The sequence below is a fragment of the Schistocerca americana genome, chromosome 6 (genome assembly GCF_021461395.2).
Source record: "Schistocerca americana isolate TAMUIC-IGC-003095 chromosome 6, iqSchAmer2.1, whole genome shotgun sequence".
NCBI classification, from domain to species: domain Eukaryota; kingdom Metazoa; phylum Arthropoda; class Insecta; order Orthoptera; family Acrididae; genus Schistocerca; species Schistocerca americana.
The window spans coordinates 376,948,130-376,974,454 of NC_060124.1; the positions used below are offsets into that span (position 1 = coordinate 376,948,130).

Sequence of the window (26,325 nt, forward strand, 5' to 3'; positions counted from 1 at the left end):
TGAAGGTTAGTGACTTACAGCGTACTGAACATAAGTCATTTCCGCCTATACCACTTAACTTATATCTTGGACAGTCGTATCTGCTGACGTCAGTACACTGTTTACTTACGACTGACTCATGAGTCCCAGTGTCGACTAATAGTCTACGTTTTTTACCATTAATAGTGCCTGGTAACCAGCACTCTGCCTTTGCATGGAATTTTAATGGGAATGCCTGGCTGTGGTTTCAGGGTTCCCTTTCCTGTTTAACGGACCCCTGTTTGCAAATTTCCCAGCACTGCTACGCGCACCAAATGTATGGCTCACACTTTGACAATTTGTACACTATGATTGGTGACAGTTTTTCATGATGTGTCCCTGCCAATCACATCTGAAACAGCGGACCCCTGTGGACAATACGTTATTTCTTTCCTTGCACCTTGTCACGCTGTCTATTTCCTCTAAAGCTGTAGCAATGTTCACTGCATTCTTTGGACATTCTGCACTAACACAGCATAATGTTTGGAGTGGCAGTCCACACAAAAAGGTATCTAACGCCCTATTCTCCGCTTCTAGTATTGGCTTCATTGCTGGCTGACAGCTGGTAAGTGTTACTATTAACTTTTTGTATTCTATCCACAAAGCTTTCTATTGTTTTGTTGTGTCTTTGGAACATGGTGTTCAACTGCTCCCTATAAAAACAGCAACTGTTCTGCTTTTTAAATCTTTTGAACAAACCCTGTTACAATCCATCAAATGTTAATGTGTTTCATAACTCCTCATGATATAGTATGTGCGTCTTAGCTTGCCCGATTAACTGTAATTTTGTCATGTACAACATCTGTTCATCTGACCAAGACCCAAGTTTAGTGGCTGCTGACATATCAGCAAAAAATTCTTCTATATCCTCACTTGGCCTGCCAGAGAAGGGAGTAATAAGGGTGGCTGCTGATAAATCCAGTATGGGAGGGGTTGATCTAGATGTCAACCTATACTCGGATAATTGATTCCACAATTCGCTATTGTCAGACCTCAGTTGGTCATTAAGTAGGCTCTGAATAGCCTTGTGGGTAGAAACTCTTTGTGTCTTACTGTCTGTCATTGTGTTGCTTCCCTGTTTAACAAATGTTTATTCCCAAAAATATACTTCCTTTGACTACAAGAAAATAGGCTCAGAAAAGGAATTCTATAGTGTCAAATTTCTTTGAAAGAATGAGAGTTTTGCATCATTTGTTTTTTACACTGTGAAAGCATTACTTGAAAAGGAAATACATCTGGAACCAATTTGCACTTACCAATGTGCTGAGATACTGCCCGTTGGCTGCAGGTTGTAATCTGCTGTCTGTGGGTTGTTCATGGCCCGTCACTGGTGATGACATCATAAATTTCTTGTACCACAAATTCCCTACCATGTACACCTCAAAATAGAGCCAAGGTTATGTGACACCAAATGTAGTGGGTTGGGGTTTAGTGACACTAGATACTGAGAATCAATGACAGAGGGCAGCAAAGGTCATTATCTTATCAGGGATGGCGGGAAGGAAAGCGACACTTTGTGACCCGTGGAATGGGTTCTGTGTTTGGCTCAGTGGGTGAGGTGTGAGAGAAACATTGGTACTTCCACTAACAGTTATTGAAACATTCTAGGGCAGCGACTGACTCTTCAGTCATTGATCTACACTTCTCATGTTGGGCAGAAACATGACCAATGTCAACACATGTGCCGGCTTTCCATTGTTTTACCTCTATGCTGGCGTGTTCCCTGTCATCCTCCGCATCCGCATCGCAGATACATCATGCACATGAGTCCAGTATGCTGACAGTTCCTGGAGCATTGACTGCTGATGTGCGAACTGTGCTGGTCGTTGTTCTCCGTGGAAACGTTGCATGTGTGCTTGGTCATTAATCCGTCGAAGTGCTGACTGCTGCTGTGCAAACTTTGCTGTTCATCAGCCTTCTCATGTTGGGCAGAAGCATGGCCAATGTCAACACATGTGCTGGCTTTCCTTGTTTGACTGCTGTCGCTTCTGAATATCGTGGCTTAATGTGTTGAACTCTCTAAAATGTCGTTTAGCCTATAATAAGTCTTTATGTATTTTTGTGCTTTGAACGACCATAAATAATACATAATTATTATACACCCAACAATAAGATAAGTATGAGCTAGATAAAGTAATATGACATTTTTACTACTTGGTGCAAATGAATGAAAGTGTGGGAGCGTGTTGCCATTCTCACTGTCTTGCATAGTAAGTTGGATATCACACAGTGTGAGGTCAGCGTGATTGTATGCCAAATGCAGCTGGCCCTGCAATGCGTGGCAGTTGAAGAAATAGGAAAAGACAGTGTTTGTGGTTCAGTGAGCAGTTATGGTGCACTGTGGTGGTTTTCTTCATTACGGCATGGCCTGGAGACAGCTCTAGGATGGCTTCACTTTGAGAAAAATAATTGTGAACCTGGAGAAGCATCATGGGAAACTGGAAGGGGGACAAAGTGTAGGCCAGGAGTTTGGGACTGCTCACAGCGCTGCATCACATGTGTGTGGAGCATTTTGAACCACAAGCATTGCTGCCTGATGAAGAGGAGGTGGTTGACCACTGTCAGCTACAGCAGATGACCGCTACATTGCGCAACATGCTAAAAGGGACCCATATCAAAGCACAGGTGCAGTTGCAGACACAGGACTGCAAGGCATGCAATCTCATGTTCCATAGTGGCACAGCAAATGAATGGGGATGGTGTCTTTGCCCAATGACCAGTACAATGTTTTTCGTTGATACCTGCACATTGGCAGCACTGTTTGCAATGGTGCCAAGGGCATAGGGAGTGGACTAACAAAGAGTGGATTGTGTGATGTTCCCCGATGAGATTAGATTCAGGCTGAGTAGCGATTTTGGACATACCCTCATGTGCTGAGAGGTGGTAACACATAATGTACCTTAGAGCATAGTTAAATATTATTGTTTTAGCAGTCCATGTTTATTGTGTGGGGAGACCCAATGTTGCAGGGTGTACTGACCTCCATATCTTTCAGCACAGTACACGCACGGTATTTATGACAATGCATGACTACATTAAACACTGCAAGTGGAGGAGCTCTGGGAATGAGAGGGTATTTGGTGAATGGACTGTCCTGCCCGTTCCCCTGACTTAAATCCCATTGAGCACATGTGGGATGTGGTAGAGAGACATATGCACCAACGCCCCAGTGACCTCCAGCAGTTGTCAACCATGCTGGTGGAGAAATGGAATGTCCTACAACAAGAATTCCTTATCAGTCTTGTAGGCAGCATAGGAGCACGTTTCAGAGCTTGCACTTACGATGTGGTAGAAGTTGTATTTGAGGGAGAAAAATGTTTATTTAAAATTTCACTGGAATGGTTCAGTTTTTATTTCGGATTTCCATTACTTCATTGTTTTTTTTTCTAGCCATGGTGGCTACCCTCTGCAGTTAATTAAAATGGTTGGCATTTCCCCACTGTGTGTTCAGTGTGTCAGACTAGCTGACTTGCAGTTGGGATTTCTCATACCTTGAGCTCCACAAATCATTACGCATCAAAGGTGCTGCCACCTACTGGCCATGTTGTGCAAAGTTCATGCTGTCTAGCATGGCCCACAACTGTCAAACCATGCTCTTGTGGCCATCAACCCCCCCCCCCCCCCCCCTCCCCACTCGGCTGCCTGTATTATGACAGGATGCCTGTCTCTGCCATGTCTCTCTGCTGTTCATGATGATCACACATGCTATTAAGAACCATTTGCAATGTCCAGAGGACCATTGTGCCTTCAGGTAATTCACTGTAATTATTATCTTTGAATAAAAGTGTCATTTCTGCTCATCTCATCACATGTTTCTTTGTTCCCTTCTGTACTACGCTGAGGTGACAAAAGAAATGGGACAGCGGTATGCACATATATAGATAGTGGTAGTAACACGTACTCAATATATAAAAGGACAGTGTATTGGCCGAGCTATCATTTGTACTCAGGTGATTCATGTGGAAATATTTCTGATGTGATTATGGCTGCATGATGGGTATTAAGAGGCTTTGAGCACAGAATGATAGTTGGAGCTAGACACATGGGACAGTCCATTTCGAAAAACGTTAGGGATTTCAATAGTCTTAAATACGCAGTGTGCGGTGTGAAGATAGTGCCAAGAATACCAAATTTCAGGCATTACCTCTCACCACGGACATCGCAGTGACTGAATATGTTCACATAACATCTGAGAGCAGTGGTGTCTGTGTAGTGTTGTCAGTGCTAAGAGACAAGCAACACTGCATGAAATAACCGCAGAGATCAATGTAGGCTCTACAACAAGTATATCCCTTAGGGCAGTGCAATGAAATTTGGTGTTAATGGTCAATAGCAGCAGACAAGTGATGCGTGTGCCTTTTCTAACAGCACATCACTTGCAGCACCTCGCCTGGGCTTGTGACCATATCAGTTGGAACCTACATGACAGGAAAACCGTCCCTGGTCAGAAGGGTCCTGATTTCGGTTCGTAAGAGTTGATGGTGGGGTTTGAGTGTGACACAGACATCATGAAGCCATGGACACAGGTTGCCAACAAGGCACTGAGCAAGCTGGTGGTGGCTCCATAATGATGTGAGCTGTGTTCACATGGAATGGACTGGGTCCTCTGGTCCATCTGAACCAACCATTGACTCAAAATGGTTATGTTTGGAGACTTGGAGCCGATTTGCAGCCATTCATGGACTTCAAGTTCCCAAACAAAGGTGGAATTTTTATGGATGACAGTGCGCCATGTCACTGGGCCACAGTTGTTCCTTATTGATTTGAAGAACATTCTGGACATTTTGAACAAATGATTTGACCATCCAGATTGCCTGACATGAATCCCGTCAAACATTTATGGGACATAATTGAGAGGTCAGTTTGTGCACAAAATTCTCCATTGGCAACACTTTTGCAGTTATGGATGGCTATAAAGACAGCTTGGCTCCGTATTTCTACGGGGAACTTTCAGCGGCTTGTTGTCCCTGCCACATTGAGTTGCTGCACTACACTGGGCAAAAGGAGCTCTGACACAATGTTAGGAGACGTCCCATAACTTTTGTCACCTTAGCGTAGCAATTATTTCTATGTATATTCCAAGTTCAACTGAGCTGTGTTACTTGGCAATGAAGCATCATGTGAAAGTTGCTTTCGTCTTTCAGTTTTGTGTGCCAGTATATATGAATTTTTCAGTTACTTTATATAGTGTCTAGTTTCTTGCAATCTGGTCCATGAGGAACTGTTGTATGTTAATACTTTGTGTATGTATAAGTTTTCTTGGAACATTTCTGTAGTCACATCTTTTTCTGTGGTGCTTAGCCTGTAGTATTCCTGTTTGAGGTGGTTTGCAAATGTGTCGTTCGTACTGTATTTCCATGCCCTCAAGTGCTTTTCATATCTTGTGTCAAATCCAGATCTTTTTTTAATCTCTGCTGTTAGCGCCCGCAGGTGGAAATTTGAATTGTCAATTTTACCGGAGGACCAGGAATTTAACAGACTATATAATAGTTTGAATCCATTCGGACTGCAATGAATGACAACATATGTAGAGAAGCACTTATTATTGACAGCAATCACACACAAAGAAAATATACATATTCGCCTTTTAGCATATGAGGCGTGTGGGCCCCAACATGCGACAGCCGCCAGACCGAGTGTCCATTCACAACTGCAAATCTCCCATTCACAACTGCTTATCTCCCTCGCTGCAGCGAGTGTACCATTAGGTGCCCTTGGAGGGGTGGCACATTGACCACTCCCCCTCATGTACAAATACCTCCCGAGAGGGCAGCACTGTCCAGAGACTCAGTCACATGTAACGACCGAACGTACCGGCCGTCAAAGAAATATTAATTTCTTTCCAGCATAAAACAAGTAATACAACCCCTGCTACAACATAGACAATAACACAAGTAAATGCACACAACATTACGTCCTTGAATCAGGTATTCTGTCCATAGAGTTTGTAACTGATATCTAGAAATCACAACCACATAAACAAATATATATTTAATATAAAACATGTCGAAATACATTGAGTCTGCTTCAAGGTACACACAAGACAAAAGGAGAAACACACAAATAAAAAAGATGAATATACTGTTCACTTTTGTAACAAGTCACTTGGTAAAAGACATAGCTTGCAGATTGGTCTCTTGAAAACCCCTTGCGGTGTGTGAATAGTGGCCACTCGTACCATTCCATCAATCCCAGGGTGCACTCCTTCAATGATGGCCAGCTTCCAACATAAGGGTGGCAGGTTATCTTCTCTTACCATGACCAATGCACCAGGTTGCACATTCTAACTAGGGACCATCTACTTGGTCCGCTGCTGCAGGTGATGCAGGCAGTCAGATGACCAGCGCTGCCAAAAGATTTGGAAGCCTTGCGGCAGTAGTTCCCACCTTTTGTACAAGCTCTAGTTGGCTGTACATAGATCTGGCGGAGGGATGCTTGTGATTGCGGTTCCAATCAGGAAATGACCTGGAGTGAGAGCTTGGGGATCAGTAGGATCGCAAGACAGTGACATGAGAGGACGAGAGTTCAAGCAAGCCTCAATCTAGCAAGTCAGGGTTGTCAGCTCTTCGAAAGTTGGACATATGGTTCCCATCATTTGCTGCAAGTTGTACGTGAAGGACTTCACTCCAGCTTCCCATTTTCCACCAAAGTGTGGTGATGCAGGAAGAATGAAGTGCCATTCGACGCCTTCTTTGCGCATAAAGCTTTTCACCTGTGTCTGCTGATAATGACTGCTCACAGCAGCTTGTAACTCCCAAAGCTCTCGACTAGTTCCAGCGAAGTTTTTTCCATTGTCACTGTACAGGTTTTGGCACCTACCCTGCTGTCAAACAAATCTTCTGAGGGCTGACAGGAATGCTTCAGTCGTCAATTTGCCAACTACCTCCAAATGCACTGCTCGTGTAGCCAAGCACACAAACAGGGCAACATGGCACTTTTACTTTAATTTGGATCTCCGTGAGCCTGTTTTCACATAGAACAGTCCTGTGTAATCAGTCCCACAATTGAAGAAAGGCATCACAGCTTTTACACGTGGGGGTGGCAGGTCTCCCATGAGCTGTTGTGCAGGATTCATGTTAAATCGTTGATAAGTCAAACACTGGTGCAGAACACGCCGGATTGCATTTCGTACATCAAGTATCCAGTATTGCTTTCTGAGAGACGTAAGCAACAGTTGACACCCGTCGTGGGAAAGACAATGATGTTCACTTTCCGCTGTTAGTCATGTGAGGTGATGGTTAGGTGGCAGTATGAGTTGATGCTTCTCCTCATATGACAGATCAGCATATTGTAGCCTTCCTCCAACCCATAGCAGTCTCATGTCTTTGAGGATAGGATGCAGTGATTTGAGCTTGCTATTTTTATCCACTAGCGTTATGGTCTTCAAGTCTTCTTGTGCTATCCTGACACACTGTAGCAAAGCGTCATGCAGTTCATTGCGAGACAATTCAGCAGTTACTCTCATTTCCTTTGCAGTCTTGCAGTTATTAATGAATCTAAGGCATTGTGCCATTATCCACTGTAATCGTGACAACTTTGAGAATCGACAGATGATACTATCTTGAACTGCTCTGCTGATGTGACAGAGGACTTAAGCCCTTTCTTCTGGCTGCTCCTGGGCTACAGAATCACTAGAAGTGTCTATCACGGGCTATGAAGTGATGTCTTCCTTAAGCCAAGCTGGTCCTTCCCATCACAAGCCGTTTTCTTGCAGGTCTGCAGGAGATACTCCTCGCAAAGTCAAATCTGCTGGGTTTTCCATTGTAGATACATGGTTCCACATCACAGCTGGTGTATTTCCCTGTACCTCAGCGACAGGGTTCACCACAAATGTCTTCCACCGCTTGGGTGGAGAAGTGAGCCATGCCAGTACAATGGATGAGTCAGTCCACAAGTAAGTTTGTTCAGTGTCTATACCCAGCAAGCGAACAGCATGCTGTAGTAGTCATGACAGCAATAAAGCACCACAGAGTTCCAGACGAGGTAAGGACAACTTTTTCAGTGGAGATACTCATGTTTTGGAGCTAAATAATTTGATGCATGTGATTCTATGATGATTAGTTGATCATACATATATACAACAGCCGTAGGCCTTCTCTGAAGCATCACAGAATTCGTGCTGTTGAATGCTGACAAGTTTTCCTTCTGTAATGACTCTCCGATCGACACGAATATTATCTATCATACAAAACCCTCTGTGTACTGTCTGCCACATGCAAATCAACTCTTGAGGCAAGGGCTTGTCCCATGTTAACTAAAGCTGCCACAGACGTTACAGAAAGATTTTGAATGTGATAACAATGGGACTGATTAATCCCAGAGGATCAAAAATGGATGATGTGACAGCCAGTACAATGCGTTTTGTGGAGCTGTAGACCTTACTTGCTGGCTTGACATTATTCACAATTTGGAACCGATCAGCAGCTGGGTGCCAGAGTAAACCTAAAGTATTAATATCCTCGTCGTTATCAAGCCGTAAGGGTACTTGTGTCTCTCTTAACTCTGAGGGGATATTTTCAAGGAATTCCACACTTTTACTGGACCACTTCAGTTATTGAGAAATTACCTTTCTTCAAAAGCTTCATGAGACCTTGCTGGACTTTGATTGCAGCCTCTACTGTATCGTAACCTGAGATACAGTTGTCCACATAGAAGTTATTAGCAAGAATGTTTGCTGCCTTGTTACACCTGCCTTCTTCATGAGCTAATTGTAACAGACGTTGTACCGCAAGAAAATGTGCACAGGCCATTCTGTATATGACTGTCTTTAACCGATATTCCTGCAGTGGTGCAGATCTGCCACTCCTCCACAGTATTCGTTGGTAGGCGCGATCTTCATCCGCTAGCACAACTTGTTGCTACATCTTCTCTGTCAGCTGTGAAGGCAATGCGATGCATGCGGAAGCGTAATGTTGTTGTTGTTGTGGTCTTCAGTCCTGAGACTGGTTTGATGCAGCTCTCCATGCTACTCTATCCTGTGCAAGCTGCTTCATCTCCCAGTATGTACTGCAGCTTACATCCTTCTGAATCTGCTTAGTGTATTCATCTCTTGGTCTCCCTCTACAATTTTTACCCTCCACGCTGCCCTCCAATACTAAATTGGTGATCCCTTGATGCCCCAGAACATGTGCTACCAACCGGTCCCTTCTTCTTGTCAAGTTGTGCCCCAAGCTCCTCTTCTCCCCAATTCTGTTCAATACCTCCTCATTAGTTATGTGATCTACCCATCTAATCTTCAGCATTCTTCTGCAGCACCACATTTCGAAAGCTTCTATTCTCTTCTTGTCCAAACAATTTACTGTCCATGTTTCACTTCCATGCATGGCTACACTCCATACAAATGCTTTCAGAAACGACTTCCTGACACTTAAATCTATACTCGATGTTAACAAATTTCTCTTCTTCAGAAACGCTTTCCTTGCCATTGCCAGTCTACATTTTATATCCTCTCTACTTCGACCATCATCAGTTATTTACTACTTTAAGTGTCTCATTTCCTAATCTAATTCCCTCAGCATCACCCAACTTAATTCGACTACATTCCATTATCCTCGTTTTGCTTTTGTTGATGTTCATCTTATATCCTCCTTTCAAGACACTGTCCATTCCGTTCAACTGCTCTTTCAAGTCTTTTGCTGTCTCTGACAGAATTACAAGGTCATCGGCAAACCTCAACGTTTTTATTTATTCTCCATGGACTTTAATACCTACTCCGAATTTTTCTTTTGTTTCCTTTACTGCTTGCTCAATATACAGATTGAATAACATCGGGGAGAGGCTACAACCCTGTCTCACTCCCTTCCCAACTGCTGCTTCCCTTTCATGCCCCTCGTCTCTTATAACTGCCATCTGGTTTCTGTACAAATTGTAAATAGCCTTTCGCTCCCTGTATTTTACCCCTGCCACCTTTAGAATTTGAAAGAGAGTATTCCAGTCAACATTGTCAAAAGCTTTCTCTAAGTCCACAAATGCTAGAAATGTAGGTTTGCCTTTCCTTAATCTATTTTCTAAGATAAGTCGTAGGGTCAGTATTGCTTCACGTGTTCCAACATTTCTATGTAATCCAAACTGATCTTCCCCGAGGTCGACTTCTACCAGTTTTTCCATTCGTCTGTAAAGAATTCACATTAGTATTTTGCAGCTGTGACTTATTAAACTGATAGTTCGGTAATTTTCACATCTGTCAACACCTGCTTTCTTTGTGATTGGAATTATTATATTCGTCTTGAAGTCTGAGGGTGTTTCGCCTGTCTCATACATCTTGCTCACCAGATGGTAGTGCTTTGTCAGGACTGGCTCTCCCAAGGCCATCAGTATTTCCAATGGAATGTTGTCTACTCCCGGGGCCTTGTTTCGACTCAGGTCTTTCAGTACTCTGTCAAACTCTTCATGCAGTATTGTATCTCCCATTTCATCTTCATCTACGTCCTCTTCCATTTCCATAATATTGTTCTCAAGTACATCACCCTTGTATAGATCCTCTATATACTCCTTCCACCTTTCTGCTTTCCCTTCTTTGCTTAGAACTGGGTTTCCATCTGAGCTTTTGATATTCATACAAGTGGCTCTCTCTTCTCCAAAGGTCTCTTTAATTTTCCTGCAGGCAGTATCTATCTTACCCCTAGTGAGATAAGCCTCTACATCCTTACATTTGTCCTCTAGCCATCCCTGATTAGCCATTTTGCACTTCCTGTCGATCTCATTTTTGAGACGTTTGTATTCCCTTTTGCCTGCTTCATTTACTGCATTTTTATATTTTCTCCTTTCATCAATCAAATTCTGTATTTCTTCTGTTACCCAAGAATTTCTACTAGCTCTTGTCTTTTTACCTACTTGATCCTCTGCTGCCGTCACTGCTTCATCCCTCAGAGCTACCCATTCTTCTTCTACTGTATTTCTTTCCCCCATTCCTGTCAATTGTTCCCTTATGCTCTCCCTGAAACTCTGTACAACCTCTGGTTTAGTCAGTTTATCCAGGTCCCATCTCCTTAAATTCCCACCTTTTTGCAGGTTCTTCAGTTTTAATCTACAGTTCATAACCAATAGATTGTGGTCAGAGCCCACATCTGCCTCCGGAAATGTCTTACAATTTAAAACCTGGTTCCTAAACCTCTGTCTTACCATTATATGATCTATCTGATACCTTCTAGTATCTCCAGGATTCTTCCATGTATACAACCTTCTTTTATGATTCTTGAACCAAGTATTAGCTATGATTAAGTTATGCTCTGTGCAAAATTCTATCAGACGGCTTCCTCTTTCATTTCTCTCCCCCAATCCATATTCACCCACTATGTTTCCTTCTCTCCCTTTCCCTACTCTTGAATTACAGTCACCCATGACTATTAAATTTTCGTCTCCCTTCACTACCTGAATAATTTCTTTTATCTCATCATACATTTCATCAATTTCTTCGTCATCTACAGAGCTAGTTGGCATATAAACTTGTACTACTGTAGTAGGCATGGGCTTCGTGGCTATCTTGGCCACTATAATACGTTCACTATGCTGTTTGTAGTAGCTTACCCGCACTCCTATTTTTTTATTCATTATTAAACCTAATCCTGCATTACCCCTATTTGATTTTGTATTTATAACCCTGTATTCACCTTACCAAAAGTCTTGTTCCTCCTGCCACCGAACTTCACTAATTCCCACTATATCTAACTTTAACCTGTCTATTTCCCTTTTTAAATTTTCTAACCTACCTGCCCGATTAAGGGATCTGACATTCCATGCTCCGATCCGTAGAACGCAAGTTTTCTTTCTCCTGATAACGACGTCCTCTTGAGTAGTCCCCGCCCGGAGTTCCGAATGGGGGACTGTTTTACCTCCAGAATATTTTACCCAAGAGGACGCCATCATCATTTAACCATACAGTAAAGCTGCATGCCCTCGGGAAACATTACGGCTGTAGTTTCCCCTTGCTTTCAGCTGTTCGCAGTACCAGCACAGCAAGGCCGTTTTGGTTAATGTTGCAAGGCCAGATCAGTCAATCATCCAGACTGTTGCCCCTGCAGCTACTGAAAAGGCTGCTGCCCCTCTTCAGGAACGACACATTTGTCTGGTCCCTCAACAGATGCCTATCCCTTGTGGTTGCACCTACGGTACGGCCATCTGTATCGCTGAGGCACGCAAGCCTCCCCACCAACGGCAAGGTCCATGGTTCATGGGGGTAGGGTATTGTGGTAGGTCATTGTATGTCGTATTTTTGTGATTGTGCCACTTGCGTGTATTGATATTATATTTTTCTGTTAAGTTTCTTTGTACTCATTTTAATGCTGTTGTTTTATATTTGCTCACTCTGTTTCCTAATCAGAAGTGTTAAGGGGAATCTTATGGAGTTTTTTTAGTACGTACCTGATTGCAGCTTGTTTGTGATTCTGTGGGTGGTTTAAGGTTGCATTTATCATTGGGTCAGTTGTTATGGGTAAAAGGCGTGGTTGTGATTGTCTTTTATTGTGGTTACATCTAGAAAGGTTGGATGCGTGTCTTCATTCTTCATCTATTGTTAACTTTGCTCTCGTGTATAGCATTTATGTTTTAGTGTAATTATTGTATTTTTTCTGAGATTCATCAACCATTCCCATTATGGCATCCATTTATGTGTATCATTAGATGATGACATAGCTGTTCTTTGTTGTTACATCTTCTAATAGTAGTTCCTCTGTATGATTCATGAGGATGTTGGCTAGTGTTCCCAAAAGCTACATCAGTATCTACTGGTGCAGGTACATGGATATCATAATATGCATGCTAGATGAACTTCTGAACAAAATATTGTTTACAATAGAACAAGAAGAAAACACACTCAGCTTTCTAGACATAACCTTAACAGATGTTTATCACAACCATAATTTTGACATACACATATAACCCACAACAACAGACACAATAATAAATACAGCCTAAATCCACAGAATCACAAACAAGTTAGTCAGATACATGCTGAACAGACTCAATAAGATTTCCCTTAATACCTCTGATTACCAAACAGAGTGAGCCACTATATAACAATAGTATTAAAGAATGGGTACAAAGAAACATTGGTAGATAAAATTAATACAAAAATAAAGACACAAACAAACCAAATCACTCTCTGATACAAGCAACTCAGTCACAAAAAAATGGCATAAAAGTCTTACCTTTCTTAATGTGACTTTATGGGGTGTAATATATTAAAAAACAGGGCATAAACATTGCCTACAAAATGAATAACTCTATACAGAAACACATACAAAAACAAAAATAAAAAACCAGAAAGGTAGCAACAATCTGATATCTACCAGCTCAGTTACACAGCCAATGAAAAAAATCTACATTGGGATGACTGGCAGGATGTTTGACACAAGATATAAGAAGCACATAAGGGCATCGAAATAAAGAGAAAATTACTCAAAATTTACAGACCATCTGAAACAAGAATTCTGTAGGCCAAGGACAATAGAAAATTTATTCTTAACTGAAACTTCTGCTACATTTTATCACTGAAGCCTTACATAAAGACTTCAGTTATAAAATTTTGTTCAGCTGTAGCAGAAGTTTCAGTTATAAACACTTAATAGATGTCCAGCTAACAGAAAATTATATTGGACAGACACTATATAAAATAATTTTAAAGATCTTTTCTGCTCCCTCCTCCTCCCCCCCCCCCTCCCCCCCCCCAATATCTCTCTCTCTCTCTCTCTCTCTCTCTCTCTCTCTCTCTCTCTCTCTCTCTCGTGTGCATACTCCTCAACCCTGTTCCTACAGCATCATTACCAACTCATCCTCCAGTCTACTAAATTGCATTTATGATCCAATTAACTCCTTCATTTTAAATAAATATATGTAACATATGACAAATGGCAAATGAAGAGAATATTTTTAGATCAAAGAAAAAACTAACAGTTAAGTTGGTAACACTAAACAAAACACACAAGAAATATTTAGCTGGAAAGAAGCAAACATACAGTACTTGTGATACTGTATGTTGTGTTTCACAGTAAGAAATCCATAATTCTGCAAAGCAATGTAAGATTAAGACAGAACTAACAGTACCAAAGAAAGGAATTCTTCAGAAATATGCAAGCAGGGAGCATTTCCCGATGTCAATGAAATCTGACAATGTAGCATAAGTAAAATTAACATTTTTTTAATGAGCTGTTGTTTTATGTGGAAATCAATTAAAGTTGTAAATATATTTTATCACAGACCACTGACGATGATTTATTTCAGTATAACACATTTGGTGACAAAATATGCATTTTCTTGTATAACAGTTGTGGTGTCGCCGCCAGACACCACAACAGTTGCAAAGATTGATTTGAAATACTTTCGATAATTATAAAGCAACAACTGACAATATGGCCACAAAGATTAAGACAATGAGTATGCCTATATGCATCTGAGTGTCTTATTGTCTCTGAGAGTTATCAAGTGGTGGAATTATTTTTTAAATTATTTAAAAATCTACATAAAAACCTGAAACAAGAAATACATTGTGAAATATAAAAAACTACGAACACAATGCATAAAGACAGAGTTCTGTTTTATGAACATGTTAATAGAACATACGATTTGAAATGGGTGAAACACATCTTCAATACCCTTGACTCCAAACCAATGACAGAATGCAATAATATATGAATGTAATAAGGATCTGGAGGAAACGGGTATACAACTGGAAGAGACCAAAACTGATACCTGATACATCTTCAGAGTGGCTATAATGTCTTTTGGCACTTTCTGAGGTGAGAAATGAACAACTGCTCCAAAATGGTGAGATGTATTCCATGATAGACACAATGTATTGATGAAAAATACTTGGCTTAAATGAAAAAGGAAAAACAGAGCAACTATCACAGTGATTATAGGCATACAGAGTCCTCAGATGATTGACTAATGAAATAAAAATTATTGGGCAGTTATCAGAGAGCACTGCCCAATAATTTTTGGAACACATGAAGCAATACTGATCCTATGAATTATCTTAGAAGATAGATTAAGGAAAGGCAGATCTACATTTCTAGCATTTGTAGACTTAGAGAAAGCTTTTGACAATGTTGACTGGAATACTCTCTTTCAAATTCTGAAGGTGGAAGGGGTAGAATACAGAGAACGAAAGACTATTTACAATCTGTACAGAAACCAGATGTCAGTTACAACAATCGAGGTGGGGGGGGGGGGGGGTTGAGAAGGGACTGTAGCCTATCCCTGATGCTATTAAATCTGTATATTGAGCAAGCAGTAAAGGAAACAAAAGAAAAGTTCGGAGTAGGTATTAAAATCCATGGAGAAGAAATAAAAACTTTGAGGTTCGCCGATGACATTGTAATTCTGTCAGAGACAGCAAAGGACCTGGAAGAGCAGCTGAATGGAATCAACAGTGTCTTGAAAGGAGGCTGTAGATTAACATCAACATAACCAAAATGAGGATAATAGAATGTAGTCAAATTAAATCAGGTGGTGATGAGGGGATTAGATTAGGAAATGAGACATTTAAAGTAGTAGATGAGTTTTGTTATTTGGGAAGCAAAATAACTGATGATGGTCAAAGTAGAGAGGCTATAAAATGTAGACTGGCAATGGCAAGGAAAGTGTTTCTGAAGGAGAGAAATTTGTCAACATTCAGTATAGATTTAAGTGTCAGGAAGTCTTTGCTGAAAGTATTTGTATGGAATGTAGCCATGCATGGAAGTGAAACATGGACAGTAAATAGTTTAGACAAGAAGAGAATAGAAACTTTCAAAATGTGGTGCTACAGAAGAATGCTAAAGATTACAGTAATGAGGAGGTACTGAATTGAATTGGGGATAAGAGGAATTTGTGACACAACTTGACTATAAGAAGGGATTGGTTGGTAGGACATGTTCCGAGGCATCAAGGGAGGGCAGTGTGGAGGGTAAAAATCATAGAGGGAGACCAAGAGATTAATACACTAAGCAGATTCAGGAGGATGTAGGTTACAGCAGTTACTTGGAGTTGAAGAACCTTGCACAGGATAGAGTAGCATGGAGAGCTACATCAAACCAGTCTCTGGACTGAAGACCACAACAACATCACATAGCAGCTTTATAATGCAGTAGAAATAGTATGAATACCAAAATGGTTTGCATCAGCTATGTAAAGGCATCCAATATTTCAAAATCTAAGCTGGCAGAACAGCTGAAAATGAATAAGTCATTTAATGACAGAAAAAGATGTGAAACTGGTAGACAAAATTCTATTACAGAGAGGCAGCTAATGAACAGATTCATTGAATGTGAAATAATAGCACCTGGTATTGGTCACTTGACTTTCCAGACGTGTGATGCTGCTGATGTCATATGTATTGTCCTCAACTTTCATAGAAGACAAACTGAACAACAGATGGAGTACTAAACTAATTGTCTCTTCTTGGCCAAACATACTTCATTACCAACATCCATACTATTTTTCTACATTTTGTAGCACTCTGTTGCCTGACTATAATGTAGAAGAATAGAGAATGATGCAATCAAAGCCTTGTGTTGATACCTGAGTGAAATTTTCAATTTAATATCACTGTGTGTGTGTGTGTGTGTGTGTGTGTGTGTGTGTGTGTGTGTGTGTTTGAAAGTTGTGTGCAGTTTATTTGAAGTACAATAAAAATAAATGGTAGTGTGTGAACTATGTGTATAAAAAAGGTCCCCTTTATAGTCTACAGAATGAGAATGAGAAACAGTTTCTTTTTGTTACAGGTTCAGAGTCTGAGAGAGGTTGGCCACAGGAAGAGGAAGATGATTCTGATGACTCACCATATATTTCTGATACATCAGAAGAGTCTGTTACATTTCCAGATATTTTCCCAGACGTCAAGACTCTGCAAAATGTTTCATCAGAGAATACAAATGATAAAGGAGTCTTGGAAGTTGATGCATTTGATATAAGCAATATTGATTTTGAAACTGACGACAGTATGGATATATTCAAACTACGAAATGAGATAACTTCCCTAGAAAAGGAAATTACAAAGTGTGTAGAAAATATGAAAGCTGTGCCACCCCATGTTAACTATAAAGGTTCTCCAGTGCTTAATAACTACAGCGAAAAGTGTGAAAATCCAGGCACAGTGGCAGCCAAAGCTTTTACAAGTTTGGATGATAACATTTGTACTGATACACAAAGAGAATCAGGTACAAATTGCATTAGCTGTGTGAAAATGAACGAAAATGTGATGGAGCAGAGTAACAGTAGAAACTCTGGTAATACAATATTGCATGAACATGATTCACCTACTAGCATACCTAGAAGTCTTGAACTTACTGAAGTGAGTGAAGAATTAGCCAGCTGTATGCAGCATTCAGAAGTCAGCGCCCCGATTTCTAATATGTGTATTTCGAGCCACAAACATGCAGATGTTCAGAGTAAGAGCAAGAGAAATTGTAGAGGTGCAGGCCACAATGATGGTAGTGATCATGATGATGGTTTTGAAGAAGTGAAAAGCACCAGTAACAGTAATGACAACAATGTGAAAAATCCAGAGCAGGAACAAACAATACTATTAATTCCCCAAGATACAAAAAATACCGTGGGAAATGATTTATCTAGGGTGTGTGAATTACATGCAGAATTAGTCATTAGTGAATCAGTAAGGACTAAAAAAAATATTGATTGTGACAAGGAGATATGTAATGATAAAGAAGTGGTCATTATATTTGATGATGATAAGAGTAGTGAGTGTAATGACAATAATGCAGGAAAGCAGCTTGATGGTGTATCTATGGCAGATACCACAAATCCAGAACCTGAACCCCTGGTGTTGTTAAATCATCAGAGTACGACAAATACTGTAGGAAATCATTCACCAGGAAAGCTTGAATTATTTGCAGAATTAATCCCTGGTGTATCAACATTCAATAAAAAAGATAATCATTGTATGAAAGATTTGTGTGAGGATAAAGATGTGGTCATTATATTGGATGATGATAAGAATAGTGTTAGTACAAAAAATACAGTAGCAAATGATTTACCAAGAAAGAGTGAATTACAGGCAGAATTATTAAGTGCTGAATTAGTACCCATTCAGAAAGATGATGATGGTCATGAGGTGTATAAAATTGTGACAGTTGATAGTGATACATCATCCACAGGCTTCCTTGGGGATTCAAGAAACTATGAAGTTATAGATGTACAATTAAGTTCTTGTGAAAACCTGGAATCAACTCGAAACACTGACGGGAGGAAAACTACAAACGTGCATCACAGTGCTCAAAATACTATTGAGCAACTTGATAAGAAAAGCAGTATAACTTGCTCAAATTCAGGGAGTGTAACACCATCTGTAAAAATAAAAATTGTAGAAGAAGATGGACTATTTGTGTGCAAAACTGATGCACATTCTAGTGTTTCAGAAGTAGAGGAAACAAAGCAGGTTCAAAATACGTCTGTAAGAAACAATGCTCATTCTAAAAACTGTGTTTGTTTTTTATGTAAAGAATCTGATCAGAAGGGCATCACATCACATCTTGACCGGGCACTGGCAGATATTTTCCCAGAGGAATGTCCTACTGATAAACACTTGAAAGAGAGAGAACTTCGAACAGAAAGAGAAGTCATGAAAGACTTTCTTCGTTACATGACTGGAAATAATAGCCTGAAGGATGCCAAAAAGAGTCCCAAAAAGAGAAAACGTATCTTTCATCTATAATTCCCAACACTGTGTGCAGGAAGACTTCTGTATAATATCAGTATGTGACTCCATTCTAAAAGGCAAGTACAAAAATGTGAGTGAAATGTGAATAACTTATCTTTGAGCCACATCGCTAAATGCCTTAAAGTGCAAGAGAAAAGGGAATGAAGGCAAAAACCTGGAAGAGAAGAGAATGTGATACACAGAGTTATGCGAGAGATATGTTAGGGGCAAGAGTGTGGTCCATACTGACAAATGTGGTGTTCATAAGATTTACTGTATACCAAACGACTGCCTCTGCCAGCAAAATTTTTGTATTTCTTGCTTTTTCTCTCTTTGCATTGCAATTAGGCTCCAGTTTTTGAATTCTAGTCCTAGTGCAAAATTGCTTTTATATTCACTTGTTATTTATTTTTATTGTACTCAGAAGTGTTATTCCTATCAGCATTTTGTTGTCTGGTAACTAGTTATCTTCATTTGTTTCATTCCTTCTAAAATTCAATCTTGGCTTATACTTTGAATCTCCTTATTATTTAGATTGAATTTGGCGGTACTTTTGTCACACAAATAAACTAGTATCAGACACGTTTTTATGTATTTCAAGAAGAGGATGGGGAAATGGGTCTCAGGTGGAGTCTAGAGAGCGAAGTTGACAGTACCAAATTTTATGGAGCTATGCCTTACTTTAATTACCTAAATTCATTTTGATACACTAATCCCATTTCAAAAACTAATCTGTGTTACATGAGTGACATTGTGTATGAAAACATAACGCTAAATGATAACTTCTCTTCAGCACCTATAGTCATCACTAACAAAGTCAGATTTGCCATGAAAAATGGTGTATTTATTTATGTACCAAAATTATAGACTACTCACAAGTCGCATATAATTTTTTCTTTATTTTCACATGTTTCACTCGACTAAAGTTAGCATCTTCAGAAATTACATAGCAAGGGCTACATGATACAAGTATGGGGCTATGTGTAGTGGCGCTGTCATATGTAAATATACATAGCCTGATATTTGTAAAGTGTGGTCCTCGGCTACATAATTTCTGAAGATTTTTATTTTGGTCGAATGAAAAATGTAAAAATAAAGACAAAGTTATATGTGGCTTGTGGCTGATCCACAATTTTAATTTATAATTGTCACTGTTTCTCTGCAAGCAGATGCATGGGCTCACTACCAGGTGAAGAAGTATGAAACTGGAATTTGGTTGCAATAATGACACGTCTGTTGTTTAAAACTGATAAACATTGTTTCATTCAAAATAATCTCCATTGCTATTTATACATTTCTCCCACTTCTCTGGCAAGATATGAATGCCACGCAAAAGAAAAACAGTTCTTTTGAAGTGAACCAGTCATTGAGCAATTTTCGTACTACTGCATACGAATTGAAATGTTGTTCAGCTAGAGCATGTCCCAGTGATGCAAATAGATGTCAATCAGGTGGAGCCAAGTCTGGAGAATAAGCTGCATGCCCTAGTATTTCCCAACTGAATGCCTCGATCGTTCCCTGACCCGTTTTGCTGTGAGTGATCATGGAACAATATGACTTTGTGTTGCCTTTTTCCATATTCCTGTCATTTTTCATGTAATACTCAATTTAAATCTATCTTTTGCTGTCAGTAGTGATCAGTGTTAATGGTTTCACCAGGTTTTAGCAGCTCATAATAGATGACACTCTTCTGATCCCACCAAACACTGAGCACTGTTTTCTTTCCAAAGTGATTTGGTCTTGGAGTGGGTGTCGATGGTTTTTCGTATGAAGGCTTTCACGACCGGATGACATATCTTCTGGTAAACCTTGCGGGATGTAAGGTCGTGGTCCATGAAACTCTTCATGGACCACGACCTTACATCCCGCAAGGTTTACCAGAAGATATGTCGATGGTTTGCCTGGATTCACCCATGATTTATGATGCTTAGGATTTTCTCAAAATATATCCATTTTTCAACACCTGTCACTATTTGGTGGAGAACGACTTTCTTTTGTATCTAGCGAACAGCATTTCACAAGTGGTCTTTCTATTTGCTTGCAGTCTTTCATTCAGTTCATGCAGAACCCATTTTCTCACTTTCTGCACCTTTCCCACAGCTTTCAACCAAAAAGAAATGGCTTTCTGCGTCACATTCAATTGTTCCGCGAGTTCCTATTGAGTATGAGTATCATCTTCATCCAATAAGGCCTGCAATTTGTTTTCTTCAAACTTTTTGGTGGTTTGCCACACTCATCATTTCTCAGGTCAAAATTACCACTTTTGAATTTTTTGAACCACTCAAAACATGCAAGAGCATGTTCACTGAAAGCTTCGACAAGCATTTGATGTGATACTCCAGCAGTTTTCTTCAAATGATAACAGAAAACCAATGCTGTCTGCAAATTGTAGTTTGTAGGGACAAAACTTGACATGTTTACAGGTTTGAAACAGGTACTGATGTATGGGACTTGCGTTACTGTGTGTTGACATTTGTCGTCAGCTGTTACATGAAGCAGATGACACTGCAGACGCTTTCTCGTGGGCCCTATGCTGACAGCTAGCACCATCTGTAGGGAAATTCTGGCTTCATACGTCATCTGGTATATTTATCAGCAAATGATTCTATGAGACATATGAGCATTTTTCCCCTTTTTCTTATTTTGCCTTTGCCATTATTGCACAATTACACTGTTTCTTCATAGACCATAGATAGTGTATTACACCACAAATAATCCATATTATTATCTCACATTCAAAATAGCTACTTTCCTTTGCACAAAGTTATCAGAATTTCCTGCAAGGTAATAGTTAACAACACAAATACTCATTCATAGATTTTGTCTGATTTCATATTACTTACTCATCAACCGCTGACAATATATGTGTGTTTTGATGTGTATTCAGTAATAAAGTCATAAATTAAAAATTATACATTACATTTATATTGTACATAAAAAATGTCTGGTTTAGGATACCACACCATTATAGAATTCTTCAACATCATAAACACAGCTGTCGATTAATGGGTACCGTACATACCATCAAAGGAATTGTATGATAGGTCTCTCACTGCTAGGAGTAATTATTGCACAGATTTATGCCAGTGTAATATCTGATCATTGTTCTGTAATTGTGGATAGAACTTCAGTAAATTGAAATTTCTGGCTGGTTTTGTATTGAGATGCCTCTAAGTGCTGCTGTCCCACCCTGTCCCCCAGCCCCCACCCCTTAGTCCTCATAGTAAATTTATGGCATGTCATCAGTGAATACAGATATTAAAAAAATTTGTATAAACTAACTTTCCTTAATTTGGTTACTTTCTGTAATTTTTGTGTCTGTTCCATCTGCCATGTTGATGATAATAGGTAAATACAGAACTTTTATGCATGATTTGCAGAGGATATCTGGAAAGCAAGTTACATTCGGTTATAAATAGAATACTGGAATAGATACAGAAAATTGATAAGAAAAATCTTAAAACTACATCTCTCTATTATTATTTACAAATTCACCACTCACGTTGAAGGATTTGTCTTGTGTCTTAATGAGCTGACAGAATCCCTTTGCATGGATTTCTACTGGTTGAGATTGTAGCCACCCTGTAATAGCATCTTCCAAGTTCTTCCTCAGAGTCAAAATGTTGAGAGCCAAGGCACTTTTTCATGAAGAGATGAAAATCACTTTAAGTCAAGTTTGGGCTGTAGAGCAGATGTTAGAAAAAAATTTCGCATTTGAACTGGCGTACAGACCATGTGTTTGCTGGGCAGAGTCGTACAGACCATGTGTTTGCTGGGCAGAGTGGGACAAAGCATTGTTTTGCAAAAACATGACATTTCTTAATCAAGAGGCTATATCCTTGTTTTGAACAGTTCTTCTCAGTATGCTTCATCTCCAATAGTAGGCTTCAGAATAGATTGCCCTTCCACATTCTGTAGAATCTACAAACAAAAGTCCCAAAAAGATGGTTGTCATAGGCAGAATTTGGGGATCTTGACTTGAATGCTATTTTGTCTGCATGTTAGTGCAAGAAACAATTCTCATCTCCAGTTAAGATTCTATTCAATAATCCTCCTGCTTTCATCTCATAATGGAAAAGAAAAGAAACTACAGAGATGCAGTCATCCATTGAGTAATTTTATTCTCAGAAAAGAGTTTTGGAACTCAACAAATATAGAACTTATGGGATCCTAAGTTTTAGTCACAGTCTTGTGCAAAACACTCAGCGAAAGCTGCAGAAACGCGACCAACAATCGTGAAACCATTTATTTATTTTCAGTTGTTTTTTACCAGCATATAGCTGACTACAGATGAACCATCACAAAAATTCATTATTCCACTCTCAAACAAATGATGCCGTTGATGTGCAACACCCTTACTTGTCACTTTTAAAATGAATTTCACAATGGAAGGATTTTCAATTGCAGCACTCATTTTGAATGATAATTGTTGGCAAATGAAAAGCAAAGTGGCTTTTTCACTGTCTGACATCTAAACACGATGAACTACTGCATGAATCAGAAGTGACTATTTCATTTCCCCAACTGCTTTCCATGTTTAGGAACTGGAAAATTTTGTGTAAACCATGACACGTTGTCAGTAGTTTTTCGGGAAATAATGTGAAATCAGTTTTTACAAAATGTAGCAGAATTTGGCATTTTTCTGTCTCCGTGTAAAAATTTTGTAAGTATGAGAGCAGCATTTTGCTAATACGGGTAACTGATAGTTATTGACTGCTGAAATTGAATTTTATTTTTCTAAACACTGAGAATTATGTATAATCTTTAAGTGGCAATTAATTTCATGTGTAAAGAACAATGGCTGTAAATGTAATGTGAAACAAAAATACTCTATTTCCAATTAACACCATTCTGATAACAGTTTTAATCACTGACGTGACGATTCCCAATACTTTTTTGCACCCAATTATACAAAAAACTGACACGTTTTTGAGAAATATTTAATGTGATGCATGAACTGAACTTCATAATAGTAAAGTATAAATATGAATAACCATCAAATATAGCACTTCAGTTTTCCAGGCACATACATTAACATGGCATCTGTCAGCTTGCTTCTAGGCAAACATAGCATAGGATATGTAGCATCAAGTGAACACCACAGTCATCACGTATGACGACAGGAGAATTTAAATGTTGTTGCACAAGTAATATGATTGATAGCTTTGTATGGAAATGCGTTCAGTGTATTCACCAACTCTCAACCAAATTATCATTGTTCGACCTAACCTACGCCTTGGGATAAGCAACAGATCAGGCTTCACTACAAACTTAGTTCACATAATAGTAAGAATAATGTTGAATGTTCTGGTAGGTCTAATATGTTTGATAGCTTCGTATAGAATCACATTCATTGTCTTCATTCCAGTTATCATATTGTTATCTGTGGAAAGTCCTGTCTCATGCTACCTCACTACCCCTTCCTCATCTTGTGCATCCTTCCCTACCCCCTCCCCACCTCCACCTGCCCAGGCAATAGCTATCAATAATCTCCCATGGCCATGGGTGTGTACATTTGGGTGCTGTACTGTTGTTTGTATGAATGTGTGTACAGCTACTAGAGAAAGAGCAAAAGCTACAAATAGTTTTCTGTTGCATGTTTTTATGTGCCACACATCGCGCAGCTATAGAGAAGTGGTCGCCTTTCCTTTATTTTACCTATTATTCCAGTGAGGAATTTCCATTGTCATTATACATGTCTTTGTTGTGTTTTACAGACAGAAACACATTTGCGTGATGTCACATATCCTGTGCTTTGATTGGTTGTTGAAAGAAAAGTACCAGGTGTAATGTTGATTTACTTGTTTGTGAAGCTAGAGGGCATGAATTTGTGCTCTGTCTTTGATGATCTCATCGTCAGCATGATGCTAAACCCTGATGTGTCAACCCAGTATTGCAAAGTGAATCAGTGTACTTGCATAGGATCACATCAGCATGCCAATCAGATTCTTACAGCTACTTGATAGCTGGGATGGGGTGCCAAAGGACGCCTTTGCTGCCTCAGCAGCTCTAGTGCTATCCACCACTCCTGGCCATCATAAGTCAGCAAGTCAGCACCTGCGAGATGAAGGGAAGATTTTATAAGATTGTGCACCTCATGCAGATGATTTTGTATGTGTTCACACCTTGTTGAATTAGCATATTGAACATTTCTAGATGCTTCATATTAATTTGAATTATGTTGTTTCTTTTTGTTATGAATTCAAAGTTTATTTGTATCCCCTCTTGCCCCCCGTACGGATGCTTATGATTTGTTAAAGAAGATGACTTCACTAACTATCCCAGCAGCATTGACTTTCAATGAAATCTCTGATTTGCTTAGTTCATCCATTTATAAGAAACATCATATCATATCATGTCATTGTGGCCAGACTAAAACTGCCAGAACAGTTATAGTGGGCATTGATTACTAACCTACACAGGCTAAGCAAGTTTACATACCACCAATCTGACTTGGACTGCTTGATACACAACATTATTCAGTCTGCACACTAAACAAGGTGGTGCAGTGGTTATCACTCTGGACTCACCTTCAGGAGAATGGCAGTTCAAATGCCAATCTGACCTCCAGGTTTAGGTTTACCATGATTTCCCGAAATAGCTTCACATTCTTCACAAATCTGAGCTTGTGCTCCATCTATAATGATCTTGTTTTCAACAGAACAGTAAATGCTAATTTTCTTTACTCTGTCTGCAACCAACAGAGAAGTCTGGCAGGAGGCTCTAAGATTATAGGATGCTACATTAGATAAAATGTTTGCTATTGCCCGGAATCAAAACAAGTAATTTGAAAATTTACCTGAGATATCTACTGTATGTGCTCTACTGTTGTAATGTGTATAGTTGGATAATTTTCCCCGCAGCAAAACCAATTAATTTTTTCCAACACGCCTCAAAACCAACATATGGCAATTAGCGGCATACCAAGTGTTCATGGTTGCAGTTGTTGACCACACAGAGATGTGGTGGTACATTCTCCATAAGTGGGACCACATACACACATTCTTCCTCAGTAAAGCGCAGCGGGTATTCAGAGATGATACAAATAGACACTGCAAGAAGAAAACAATTTCTCGCAAAAAGTTGTTTATCAAACTGAATGTAAATCAAATTGTGGTCCAGTTCCACATCAGCACAGGTGCAGTAGCTTCCCTTAAGGCATGTGTCCACTAGCAAGTAACTTCTATAAGCACTTGCTGAAGTGTTTACATCAGAACAAAAACTTATGCAAGTTTATTTCTGCAAGTTACTTGGACAAGATAATTGCTGTAAGGACTTGCAGAAGTGTTTCCACTAGAGACACATTGTGAGATAGGCAAGTGGAAGTGTACAGTATCATGCTAAAAACAGAGCAGCCACCTTGATTGTTGCATCATTATTATTATTGAAGAAAATGCAGAGGTGTATGTAATTATCAAGAAACACTACTGAACAAATTAAAATTCGAGGACTTTGTTTACATTAAAAAAGTATGAGAATGTTGTATGCAGTTTTCGAAAATCTGTCTGTTGTACAATACAAATATTCAAAACCTGAATACAAATATGCTGCAAGCTGCATCACCAAGGGATCACCTTTTAATTAACTTTTTGCAAACAGTCTTCATTGCTTTTATTACAAATGTAATAAATTTAAAAACAGAACACAGAAATGCTGCAAGCTGTATCACCAAG

At 39.5% G+C, this 26,325-nt stretch overlaps 1 protein-coding gene across 1 annotated transcript in view; it reads left to right on the forward strand.

Annotated features, from left to right (window-relative positions):
- Nucleotides 1-20,475, forward strand: part of LOC124619275 — a 44,296-nt gene extending 23,821 nt beyond the window's left edge. The window contains exon 4 of the mRNA XM_047145544.1: nt 16,719-20,475. Within this exon, the coding sequence (XP_047001500.1) occupies nt 16,719-18,667 (1,949 nt within the window). The 3' untranslated portion in view covers nt 18,668-20,475. The remainder of the gene's footprint in view (nt 1-16,718) is intronic.
- Nucleotides 20,476-26,325: the final 5,850 nt, after the last annotated feature.